Source organism: Bombus vancouverensis, chromosome 1, assembly GCF_051014615.1.
Source record: "Bombus vancouverensis nearcticus chromosome 1, iyBomVanc1_principal, whole genome shotgun sequence".
NCBI classification, from domain to species: domain Eukaryota; kingdom Metazoa; phylum Arthropoda; class Insecta; order Hymenoptera; family Apidae; genus Bombus; species Bombus vancouverensis.
The window spans coordinates 11,374,204-11,385,503 of NC_134911.1; the positions used below are offsets into that span (position 1 = coordinate 11,374,204).

Consider the following 11,300-nt stretch of genomic DNA (forward strand, 5'->3'; position numbering starts at 1 on the left):
CCTTCTAGCAGCGCCGTCTATTCTATCCGGTAGCACCTACGTTCTAGTGCCTAAACCGAGCTAGAGGTAGGATAGTACGAGTTTTAGGGGTGGCAAGACACGATTCGAGGGGCTGAAGAGAGAGAGGAAGGACGTAGTGTTGTGGAGAAGGGGAGTGAAACGCGAAAGCACGCACGACTACCAGGGTTGACAATACCACAATCATCCAGTGTTATTTCAGTACGAATTCCTTCTGCCCACCCCGTCTTCCTTTCTCTTATTGTGTTCTCTCTCTCTCTCTCTCTCGTTTTTCCTCCGTTTCCCCCTTCCATTTTTCTCTTCTCTTTTCCTATCGTTTCTTCCTCTTCCTCTATTCATTCTCCTATTTTCAACATTTCGACAAACTTGTTCGTCTGTCTTTATCCTGGATGCTCCGGGATCTGGCCATTTTGCTAGAAGAAAAACATCTCTCGCCTTTTATCCGCAATTATCACTTTGTCGGGTTCTTTTTCTATTTTATAGGTAAGGCTGTTATTGTTGTCGGTGGTGGCATCTTGCGGTGTGTCGATTGGATTTTGAAATTTGATAGTACTGATGATAACAATAAGGCTAGAGAATAAATTCCTGGTTAATGTACGTTGGTCATTCTTTTTTCTTTTTTCAGAAAACTATGAACTCACGATCCCGAAAATTAGGCGTCACTCTTCCGGATTGGAAGGAGGCTTCTTTTTGTTTGAAATATACCCCGGGATTCTGAACGAGTGGCATCTGTAATAACAACGTCCGTTCTTGCAGCTCTCCCTATACGTAGCGTCGCTACGTGAACGCTACGTGAAATGGATTTCTGGAAGCCCGTTCAGGCTCTGATTAACCACATTTACGCGGGAACACTAATCCCGACGAAAGATCCATTACCGATAATAGTTTCATGGACAAAAAATATTTCCTTGAGAATTATTTTCCTGGAGAACCGGAAATGAAGGAAAAGAAAATGATATCTAAGGAAGAAGCATTTTTACATACGATGTAATGACTCATTACTAGTGAGTATTTGAATCCTTTGATATTTTTGTATACGAAATTTATGAATGAATTGGATACCGCATAGTAAGAGGAACTGAATGAACCAAGTTGTACACTGGCCACAATCCGTGACGTTATTTGGTTATCATAGCAAACCTAACACAACATGGTTTGTTATTTAACAAATCAATTGGTTCCATCCTCCTTTTTCAGCGTAAGTATCATTCCTTCTATGCCTTTCTTCTTTACGTTTATTTCTTCTTAAACAATTTTTTTAGGTTATATCATTCGACTCGGTTTGTCTATTCGTGAAAAAAACATTAATTGTATTATTGGCATAAATTTTATTGTCTTTAATAATGATTTTCACAGAGAAAAGATGTTTTGAAGTACTTGTAAATAATTCATAATTGCAAGTAATGTTACGTATAATGATAAGTAAGTATTTAATACAGTTTCTAGAAGTTCACTATGTCTTTTTTTTATTACATATATTGGTATTTGAAGTCTATAGATATACCATATTGCCTTGAGATATAAAATAGGGAGAAAAATTAACACACTAGTAATTTGATATTTGTACGTATGTCAAAGGTAAAATGCAAAGTCGACGATTGACGATGTCTTCGCGTATCTTTCTTGTACTCTTTACTGAAGTATGTCGGAATAGAAAGAGAGGGAGAGAGAAATACTCTGTCGCCACCTTCTTAAAGCCAACGAAAATATTGTTTTACGTAAATATACGTTCGCGATGAACCACTTTTATCCTTTCCTTTTCACGCCTTTTAAGCGATAGAGCTGTAATTGTCAGCACTTTGTCATCAAGAATTTTGCCAGCTCCAATTGCAGGAATATGAACATATCGTAGAAAGCATGCATCGATTTAATTTTAATTAGTCAGCACTTCTATAAGATTTCTTCGGTAATTGTATAGATTTTTGATAATAATATATTGGATTACAAATTTATGAATTTTCGGAACAATCTAATAAATTAAAGTAAACCGTGCATTTTTAAATCTTATAATTAAATAAACGAGAATCGATCAAAATTAATTTTACTTTTTACTTTTTAGGTAAGTTTCTTCCTTCGTTATGTGCAATTCTACAAATAACACAAATCTATACATCTACAAATAATTACGATATAACTAAAATTATCAGTGTTCGTGGTATCATGGGGTCATATACTTCAAAAAGTATGAACGAATAAACGAAGAAGTGATCCATTAGGTAGGAAGCCCCAGCTGACACACCCTGACGCTATCAAAACACGCCTTAAAACTTATATTCCTGCGTAACGGCATGGTAGTGGTGGAAAAACTGCGTACGTGAGATAAAATAACAGAGTGTAGTTAACAGGCTTGGGTAAAAATATTCAGCCAGCTTCCACCATTCTCCCTTTCCTCTCTTCCTCTTTTTCTCTTTCATTCTCCCTCCCCCTCCTATTTTCCTCCTCTCACCTTTGATTCTTTTATACTCTGTGATTACAATGAATCTTTCTAAGGCTTATCTATTTGTTACATAAAATTTTATAAAACACTATTTTTTTGAAGCTTTAACATTGGGCACTTTCAAAAACATCGCAATTTTTAATGCATGCAACATTGAAAACCTGTTGATATACTCCTATCTTTTACATTTAAATTTTGAAATATGTAAAAATAAACTTTAATTAATAACTAAAAGATGATACCCTTTTAATAACTAATTTCCTATATAAGTTTAATAAGTCATTTTTCAATGTACGATCTGATATTACATACGTTTTTAATAATTGTATAAAAAATAAAACAAAGCACACCACACGGCAAGTGTTAGGTAAATCAGTTTCTAAATTACAGATATTTTATATGAATATTACCTATTATTGATATATTACCGACTTATATCAATTATATGTATGTAAGTTTATCGATAATATAAATTTCTGTCTTCGTCGATAATATGGAATTCGATTTCCGTCGATAATATAGATAGATTATATAGATAATATAGATAATATATTGTCGTTGTCATAGACAGGATAATTTTGATTTTGTTCATTTTAGCAATGTCATTAATCTAATAAATTATTTTTAGTTAATTTTGATTATATATTAATTAATGTATTTGCAAAATTGTTTTTTAATGGTCGTAGCATCTTTTATAATTTATTTATAATAACTTTAACATGTTAATTATTTAGCGATTAGTATATTTTTATATCAGTGAATCATTACATTTAAAGTCAATTAAGTAAAATTTATTAATAAATGTAACAGTAGATAAAAGAATCTACCTAAAATATCCAATTTTCTCATCTGGTTTTTGCAATATTGCAAGATATTACGAAACTTTTAAAGCACATAACAACTCATGTATATATATAACTCTATGAACAAGTTATAAAATGAATACCATCTGTTAATCTAAATATTGGAATTTCGCCAAAATAATTACTATATAATTAACTTGCAATGAATTTACAGTTGTGATTTATATATTAGGTTTACAAATGGGTTAACACATGTGATCTCATATTGCATGATACAAACATGCAGAGTTCGATAATATATTCCGAACGACAGTACGTCGTTTCACGAAAACTTCTTGGATATTTGTTCAAATATAATTTAAAGAAACACAATGTATTTAACATTATCTCCAGAAATATTAGTTTTAATAACCGACGGAATGGGTTATGTTTTCTATTATCACATCAGGTAATTATTTCAATGAATTAATGTTACACTGGTATGATTATTAGAAAATTTGTTTTAGTCGTATAGAACAAAACACACGGGATTGAGTGGGACGAAATTGCTGCTTTCAAAAAATGAGTCGTTTAGAATTTATTTTTCAAAGTTGTGTAACGCAAGAAGTTTCAGCACAAGCTCTAGTAATCATCAACGCAGTTCCAATGAATCTGACAATTCTAATAAAGACTCTAAAAAATCCGAATTAAATATGCTACTACTGAAATTTGCTCTAATGATCTTGATATGTGCCCTCTACTACTTAATTATGTCTGGAATCTTCGACACAATAGTAAGTTCGTGAATGAATAATTAACAGTTCAAAATATTTACTCATAAGACTTATTATTTTATGCCAGATCATGGGAATGGACTGGGACGATTTTATAAATGAAGTACTTTTAAAAGGACAAGTTCAAGAAATTAGGATTTATCCAGATGATGTACAAGCTACAGTAAGAACAGGTGCTACTTATAAAGGAAGAATCCTGTTTAAAAGGCTTACTTTTTATAATGCTCCTGATGATGTTGAAGCAAAAATTAGGGCAATAGAAAAACGCATTGGCATTAAATCAGGTATAATTATCATACATATTTAATAAATCTATAAACCATTTTTTTATACTGAAATTCATTGAATAATTTTTAGAGGATGGAATTTCAATTAGATATGTTCACATGAATGAAGAAATGGCTATAACAGAGATAATTAAGATATTATTGACAATTGGGTTCTTTTTTATATTCTTCCGTAATCCAATAATAAAAAAGCAATTTACCAGTTTTTCCTTTCTGAAAAGAGCAAAATATACATTAGTGGAACCTTTTTCTGGTAAAGGTGTTCGTTTTAAAGATGTTGCTGGTTTGAAAGAAGCCAAAATAGAAGTTATGGAATTTGTTGATTATCTTAAAAACCCTGAAAGATATACAAAGCTTGGTGCTAAAGTGCCTAAAGGTTTTCTATATTTGTATAACTCTAATATCTATAATTCTTTTGAAATATTTTTTCTTGTAATTCATTGAAATTGATTTTAGGAGCTTTACTCTTAGGACCACCTGGTTGCGGTAAAACACTTTTAGCTAAAGCTGTTGCAACTGAGTCAAATGTTCCATTCTTATCAATGAATGGATCTGAATTCACTGAAGTAATAGGGGGACTAGGTGCTGCGCGTGTAAGGGATTTATTTGCAGAAGCTAAAAGAAGGTTTCACTGATTTTTATTTTGACAAACAAAGCAGTTATTAATATATTTAAACTTATTGTTATATTATCTGTTTCGGAAGAGCACCCAGTATCATCTATATAGATGAAATTGATGCAATAGGGAAGAAACGAGAAGATTCGTATAGCGAATCTGCTAACAGTGAATCCGAGAGAACATTAAATCAACTTTTAGTAGAAATGGATGGAATGATAGAGGCAAAGGATATTATTATTTTAGCCTCAACAAATAGAGCAGAAGTTCTAGATAGAGCTTTATTGAGGTGTGGTAGATTTGATAGACATATTTTAATTGATCTTCCGACTTTAGAAGAAAGAAAAGACATTTTTGATTATCATCTTCAGTCGTTATCATTGGAAGGCACTCCAATGAAGTATGCTAAATATTTAGCTCATCTTACTCCCGGTTTTAGTGGTATGTGTGTAATTCTCAATAAATTATTTGAATCTTACTTTTATTTTAATACTCTTGTTTTGAATGGTATTTTTGAAGGAGCTGAGATAGCAAACGTCTGTAACGAGGCTGCATTACACGCAGCAAACGAAAAAAAAGTTAAAATCGATAATAATGATCTCATGTATGCAATTGATAAAGTATTGGGTGGTTCAGTGAAAAAATCTAGTACATTGACACCTCCTGAGAAAGAAGTTATTGTTTATCATGAAGCTGGTCATGCAGTAGCAGCATGGATGTTGGAATATGCAAATCCTTTAATTAAAATAACAGTAGTACCAAGAACAAATAAACAATTGGGTTTTTCTCAGTATTTTGATTCAAATCTAAAACTTCTAAGTTCAAAACACCTTTTTGAACGTATGTGTGTACTATTAGGCGGTAGAGTTGCAGAAAATATAATGTTTAACAAAATTTCAACTGGTGCGCAAAATGATTTACAAAAAGTAACTGATATGGCATATCTCCAAGTTCAACAATTTGGAATGAGTCCTTCTGTGGGTTTGCTTTCTTTTGATAAAGAACTAACGAGTACGGTAAGATATATTTATAATTTACCAAATGGTAGTAGTATACCACTGATTTATATTTCCAATTGAAATTATCAACTAGAAAACTAAAAAACCATATAGCAAGAAGCTAGGAAGTTTAATGGATGCGGAGGTACGAAGAATAATCGTTGAAGCATATAAAACAACTGAGAAGTTATTACAAGATAATAAAGATAAATTGATAACTGTATGTATGATTACTATATATATAATATACCTAAGCAGTTTTCATAATTTTTTAGACACCGTTTCATTAATTACTAAATATTACAGCCTTCTGCTTGATGAGTATTTAGTATTATTCTACTACAGCACATAGAACTATGTTAATCTCCTTAAATATCTAATAAATTTCCTTTCCTGAATTTATAGTTGGCTGAAGAACTTCTAAAGAAAGAAACCTTGACATACAAGGACATAGAAGCATTAATTGGACCTCCACCTTTTGGGAAAAAGAATATTGCAGAATTGGAGGAGTATAATTCAGGTGTGGAATAAATAAATGTTAATAAAATATACGACGTTTTCCAAAATATCTCTACAGTACTAATATGTAACAGAAGAAATGCTATTATTATGTTTTATTATGTTAATTTCTGTAATAACGATTCACTTGTATAACATATGTAATGTTTACTTTTAGAAATAATAAAACAATAACTACAACTTAGTGACAAAACTTTTACAAAATATTTTACGAAATCAACTCAATATATAAAATTATTCCTTTATTATTTAAAATTTTGTGCTGTATATGGGAAAGATAAAGAATAAAAGGGAAAATAAAAAAAGAATATATATATAGATAATTATTTCATTGTTTACTGTACGTTATTTTCCATAACTAATAGAAATAAGTATGAAGTGTTACTTTTACAATACAACGCATATAACATACCATTTTTGATATTTCAACAAAGGCTATATGAAATGTATCAATTTTTCGATATGAAATAAAAATAAACGAACGTAAAAGGTTAAGATAACTTATATATGTATTCAATAATATTAAAATACTTTTTAAAATAGATGAAGTACATTAAACATATCTTTGTTTTTGTGATTCCACATTATAGGTATAATTCTTATTGACTCAAATAAATAAAAACACTTTTGATTTGTGCTTTCAAAGTCTGAACTTCTTTAAACACTATATCACATGTAATAGTAATTAAAACTCAGATGGAACAATGAGATCCTTAATAGCACCATTGAGCGCACGATCTAAATGTGTACCATTCCAATATATCTTTCCACATTGTTCACAAATGTAAAAAACTTCTATATCCTGTAACACCTTCATTGGTACTTTGTCAATTTGTATTCTTGCTTGGTATTTCGTTGAACATGTATCAACATCCATAGAATTCGTACTAAGTATCCATGTACGATCCTCGCGTTCCAATTGGTTGTTCATAAAAGTATCGTATTGTAAATCGTTACTGCTTGAATTCGTTGCTATAGCTGACTGATATGTATTGTTTACATGATCTGATGGATTTGTATCAATTCTATAATTATTTTTACGTGTTATTTTAACATAACTAAAAGAAGATAAAATCCTATTAACATTATTACCAATATTTAATGCATAGTTTTAAGAAGAAAAAATGTGTAATGAACCTTTTTAAAAGTTTATCCATTAATTGCTTTGAAGCTTTCACAAATTCATCACTGTTACAATCTTGGCATCGACTAAATATGTCTCTATGTGTAACTATAATTTTAAAGTACTTTAATACTTCTCTTAGCTGAGCATCAGGATTAGCTGCCATTACAAAATAACAATCCTCAGGTGGTATATACTGTGAAAACTGTATAATGTAATTAAAATAATTAAGAATTAACAATAATGAATTACCAATAATAATGAACCTAATGAATGAACTTACTCTTAAATATTCCTTATTACGCGTCAGAAGCACCCTTTTTTCATAAAGTGCTACTTGAACAGATCGTTCTCCTCTTTGATCAAATGCAAAATGAACGCAATCGCATCCACACATTCGTAATTTACTTGTTAACCCACCTAACATTGAATCACAAACTACACGCCATTGATGCACTGGTATGGATTCACGTTTAATTATTTGTTTGTAATGTTGCCTGTTTAAATTCATGGACCCCATTCTTCGTGGTAATTGTATTGCTTTGTGAAAAGAATGATGATCTTGATTATTTGATTTCCAGAAATTATTCCTCAATCTTCTTTGCGGCGAATCTCTTTGAAAATTTTGTTTATCATAACTGAATTCTTTATTTTGGAAGGAGTGGGACTATAATAAAATGTTTATAAAGTACTATGGAGAATAAACGAATTATTTATTTAACAGAAGTTCTACTTTATTAGAAATACAGTAAATTATGGAACTACCTTTTGTGCAGGTTTCCTCGTATTTTGTTCTGGTGATTGATGTGGTATATGTTGCACTTCCGAACACACATCATAAAATGGTATGTCCAAATGTTCACATTGAATTTCTAATGTTGCATATATTTCTAACAAACAGTATGCATCTAATGCTGTAATATAATAATATATAATTATTATATTTGATTCTTGTATGTAAATATATATTGTATTATAATAAAGAGAATATATTGGATTGACAACTAAGTAATTGCGGATTTTGTCATTAGGTGGTATTGACAAAATCCGCAATCACTTAATTGCCAACCCAATATGTTATATTATAATAAAAACAACAGCAAAAAAAATTACAAACCAGCATATATTATTTGGCTTTCTCTTAGAGGTCTCTGTTCCCAATTAGAAAACTGATCAGATTTATTTAGTTTCTGTCCAAGACAAAGTTCTACAAGTTTACTCAAATTTTTTTTAGTAAATTGTTCATCATTTTCATGTGGAAAAACAAATTTATAATCTTCTACTAATTTTTTCCATAAGTGTACAATATCTAAATAACCTTGTCCACATATTTTTATTTTTGAAAATGCAGGCAAACTATTGCGTATAACTGTTATATCTTGTGCTATTCCAAATCCTATATCATAAATTCATGAAAATATACACGAATAGAAATAATAATTAGAATATACATTTATTAACTAGAAGAAGCTTACCAAGCTTTAAAATGTTTCTGTTTTCAAATAGAGCTTTGGATAATTTAATCCATAACTCTGTTAACTTGTTTCCTATTGTGGTTACATCTAAGATGTATACATTAGCTTTGGTAGCTATTTGTATTAAAGCTAATTCTGTTTGTTTCGTACCTAATAATTACAATAAATTTTGTAATTATTTTTTATTACATTCTACTGAAAGAAATTAAACCATTAACTTCAAATATTACCAAAGCATGGTTTCCATTCTAAATCAATACCAACAATAGAGACATCTCTTAATCCATTATCAAGAAATTCTGCAAAACTACAAAGATCATTTACTACTTTAATAGAATCTCTTGATAATTTCAATTCATGATAATTCATAGGATCATTGTCAATATTCAAATCATTCATCTTGCTAGTTGAAGGTCCTTCATTTATACCTACATAATGAAATCTTATAAATAATTGAAACAACATATAATATTAAAGAAGAGTTATTATTGCTCTCACATTCATTTTGTTCCTCTTCATATATAAGTGCCCATGGCCACTTTTCTCTAGGTACGTTAAATTTTTTAGCCCAATATAAAGCTTCAGCTGCATCTTTGGCATTCATTATCATCTTTATTGTAGCAAGTTGTAATGTATGATCATTTCCTACTGCATCTTCTACCATTTCCCTCCAGCTAGCAGTACCTTGATTTAAAAACAGTTAATCTTTTATTCACACTATTCCGTGATTTATATTATGTAAAAAATTAACATACTTAAACTAGATTCCACGTAACGTTTATACATGAGGAACTGTAAACCACCTTCGCATCTTTTTTTATTTAAATTAGAACAAAGTTCTGGTGGAAGATTATATACTTTGATAAAACGTGCTATTAATTTTGTCATGGGTTTTGTATTTGTTGTTGCCATCTTTACGTCTGGTATATTATGTTTTCTATAATATATTAAAGATATTATGCTTAAAACTTCTTTTATTAGTTCATTATTGAAACTTACATAATTATATCATTTAACATGGCAGTCATGTTATTTTCAGGTCCAATTAAATTATCCAAATACAAGACTAGAACCTTCTGCAAATGAGGATAATTTGCTAAAAAATCTTCTACAACTATTAACTTATTCTGCAGAATAAGTGGTAATAGTAATGTTTCTGGATTGGCAAAATAATCTTGTAATTCCAATACAACTGCATATTGTGCTGCTTCTTTGTATTTTTTTTCCTTAATGACTTCCTACAAGAATATACAATTTTTTAATTAAATAATATGTTATATAATAATTGGAAAGTTAAATATTGTAGTCTAAATAATACCTTTATTATAGGAAGAAATTCCTCCTTGTGTTCTATGAATTCATATGTAACAGCAACCATTTTAATGAATTCCATATTTTTTTGTTTAATAATTAATTGAAATGTTGCTAATTTTATTTCTACATCTAGGAACAGTTTACGTATTGGTTTCTCCAATTTCAACCAGTTAGCAAATTCTTCTATGACTATAACCCATAAAGAGATATTAATTTATCTTTAACATCACAGAATTTTTACAGTAATCTGCACAACAGTATCTATATAACTATGTATAAAAACTGTGTACTCAATTTTAATACTATTTCCCTATATACTTGCACATAATAAATATAACTTAGTAATGTCATTTCATTTATATTATATGTAAATAAACCTGTAAATGCTAATGATGAATTCTTTTTTATATGTTTAAAATCTGAAGTGTTCACTAATAATCGTATTGTGCTTAAATATGGATCAGGTGCGCTGTCAAAATATTCTATTAATGTTTTGCTTATAACATCACCCTTTTTCCCTGTAAAAATATGTAACAAATAAATTAATAATCACTAATAAATTTTATTGTTACAGTATATAATTGTCACTTACATAATTGCCATATAGATTCTAAAGATTTGAGCCATTCTTGTGTAGCTTTGTCCACATTTGAAAAAAATGTTAAATCTTTTTCATTTTTTGCGGACAAAAATTCTATCGCTGATAATAAATCATCATTACTTTTAGATTCTGAAACTGAGCCTGACATTGCTTGCATTGTTATATACTAATAATATATCGAAAAACGTAATAAAACTAAAGTATTTTGTGGTCTGTATTCTTTCAGATTAGCACAAAACTTGGTAAAAAACAATTGTATCGACACGTTATGTCAATGTTTCGCATAGACGTCGACAGGAAAGACACATTTCTCAAGTTTTCGATAGTTAGATTGTT

At 29.8% G+C, this 11,300-nt stretch overlaps 2 protein-coding genes and 1 long non-coding RNA gene across 4 annotated transcripts; 2 read left to right on the forward strand and 1 right to left on the reverse strand.

Moving 5' to 3' along the window:
• The first annotated feature begins 1,276 nt into the window (after positions 1–1,276).
• Positions 1,277–2,548, forward strand: LOC143303420 (uncharacterized). Its single transcript, XR_013059657.1, has 3 exons — positions 1,277–1,440; positions 1,597–1,924; positions 2,078–2,548. It is a non-coding gene; the product is annotated as an uncharacterized LOC143303420 (long non-coding RNA).
• Positions 2,549–3,304: 756 nt separating this feature from the next.
• Spg7 (SPG7 matrix AAA peptidase subunit, paraplegin) lies at positions 3,305–6,644 on the forward strand. The gene is made up of 9 exons (XM_033327075.2): positions 3,305–3,706; positions 3,765–4,031; positions 4,099–4,315; positions 4,389–4,694; positions 4,775–4,943; positions 5,023–5,375; positions 5,454–5,950; positions 6,027–6,152; positions 6,338–6,644. The coding sequence occupies exons 1-9, from the start codon at positions 3,539–3,541 to the stop codon at positions 6,461–6,463; spliced, it is 2,229 nt and encodes a 742-aa protein (XP_033182966.1). The 5' UTR covers positions 3,305–3,538; the 3' UTR covers positions 6,464–6,644.
• Positions 6,645–6,763: 119 nt separating this feature from the next.
• Positions 6,764–11,298, reverse strand: Nbr (exonuclease mut-7 homolog). Of its 2 annotated transcripts, none has more exons than XM_076619260.1 (13): positions 10,956–11,298; positions 10,741–10,881; positions 10,368–10,552; positions 10,049–10,287; positions 9,805–9,986; positions 9,548–9,733; positions 9,280–9,477; positions 9,050–9,199; positions 8,692–8,970; positions 8,340–8,488; positions 7,858–8,241; positions 7,589–7,770; positions 6,764–7,509 (listed from the first exon to the last, which is right to left on the reverse strand). In XM_076619260.1, exons 1-13 carry the CDS (start codon positions 11,119–11,121, stop codon positions 7,137–7,139), a joined length of 2,814 nt encoding a protein of 937 aa, XP_076475375.1. In that variant the 5' UTR covers positions 11,122–11,298; the 3' UTR covers positions 6,764–7,136. The 2 variants fall into 2 exon arrangements, with proteins under 2 accessions (XP_076475375.1, XP_033182961.2); XM_033327070.2 differs by having other exon boundaries at positions 7,589–7,779; positions 10,956–11,297.
• Positions 11,299–11,300: the final 2 nt, after the last annotated feature.

Coding starts and splice junctions, on each gene's coding strand:
- Spg7 (XM_033327075.2), top strand. CDS start 3,539: ATGCAGAGTTCGATAATATATTCCGAACGACAGTACGTCGTTTCACGA. Junction 4,032..4,098: donor CTGGAATCTTCGACACAATA/GTAAGTTCGTGA, acceptor ATTTTATGCCAG/ATCATGGGAATGGACTGGGA. Junction 4,695..4,774: donor TGGTGCTAAAGTGCCTAAAG/GTTTTCTATATT, acceptor AATTGATTTTAG/GAGCTTTACTCTTAGGACCA.
- Nbr (XM_033327070.2), bottom strand. CDS start 11,121: ATGCAAGCAATGTCAGGCTCAGTTTCAGAATCTAAAAGTAATGATGAT. Junction 10,288..10,367: donor AATTTCTTCCTATAATAAAG/GTATTATTTAGA, acceptor ATATTCTTGTAG/GAAGTCATTAAGGAAAAAAA. Junction 9,734..9,804: donor TTACGTGGAATCTAGTTTAA/GTATGTTAATTT, acceptor TTTTAAATCAAG/GTACTGCTAGCTGGAGGGAA.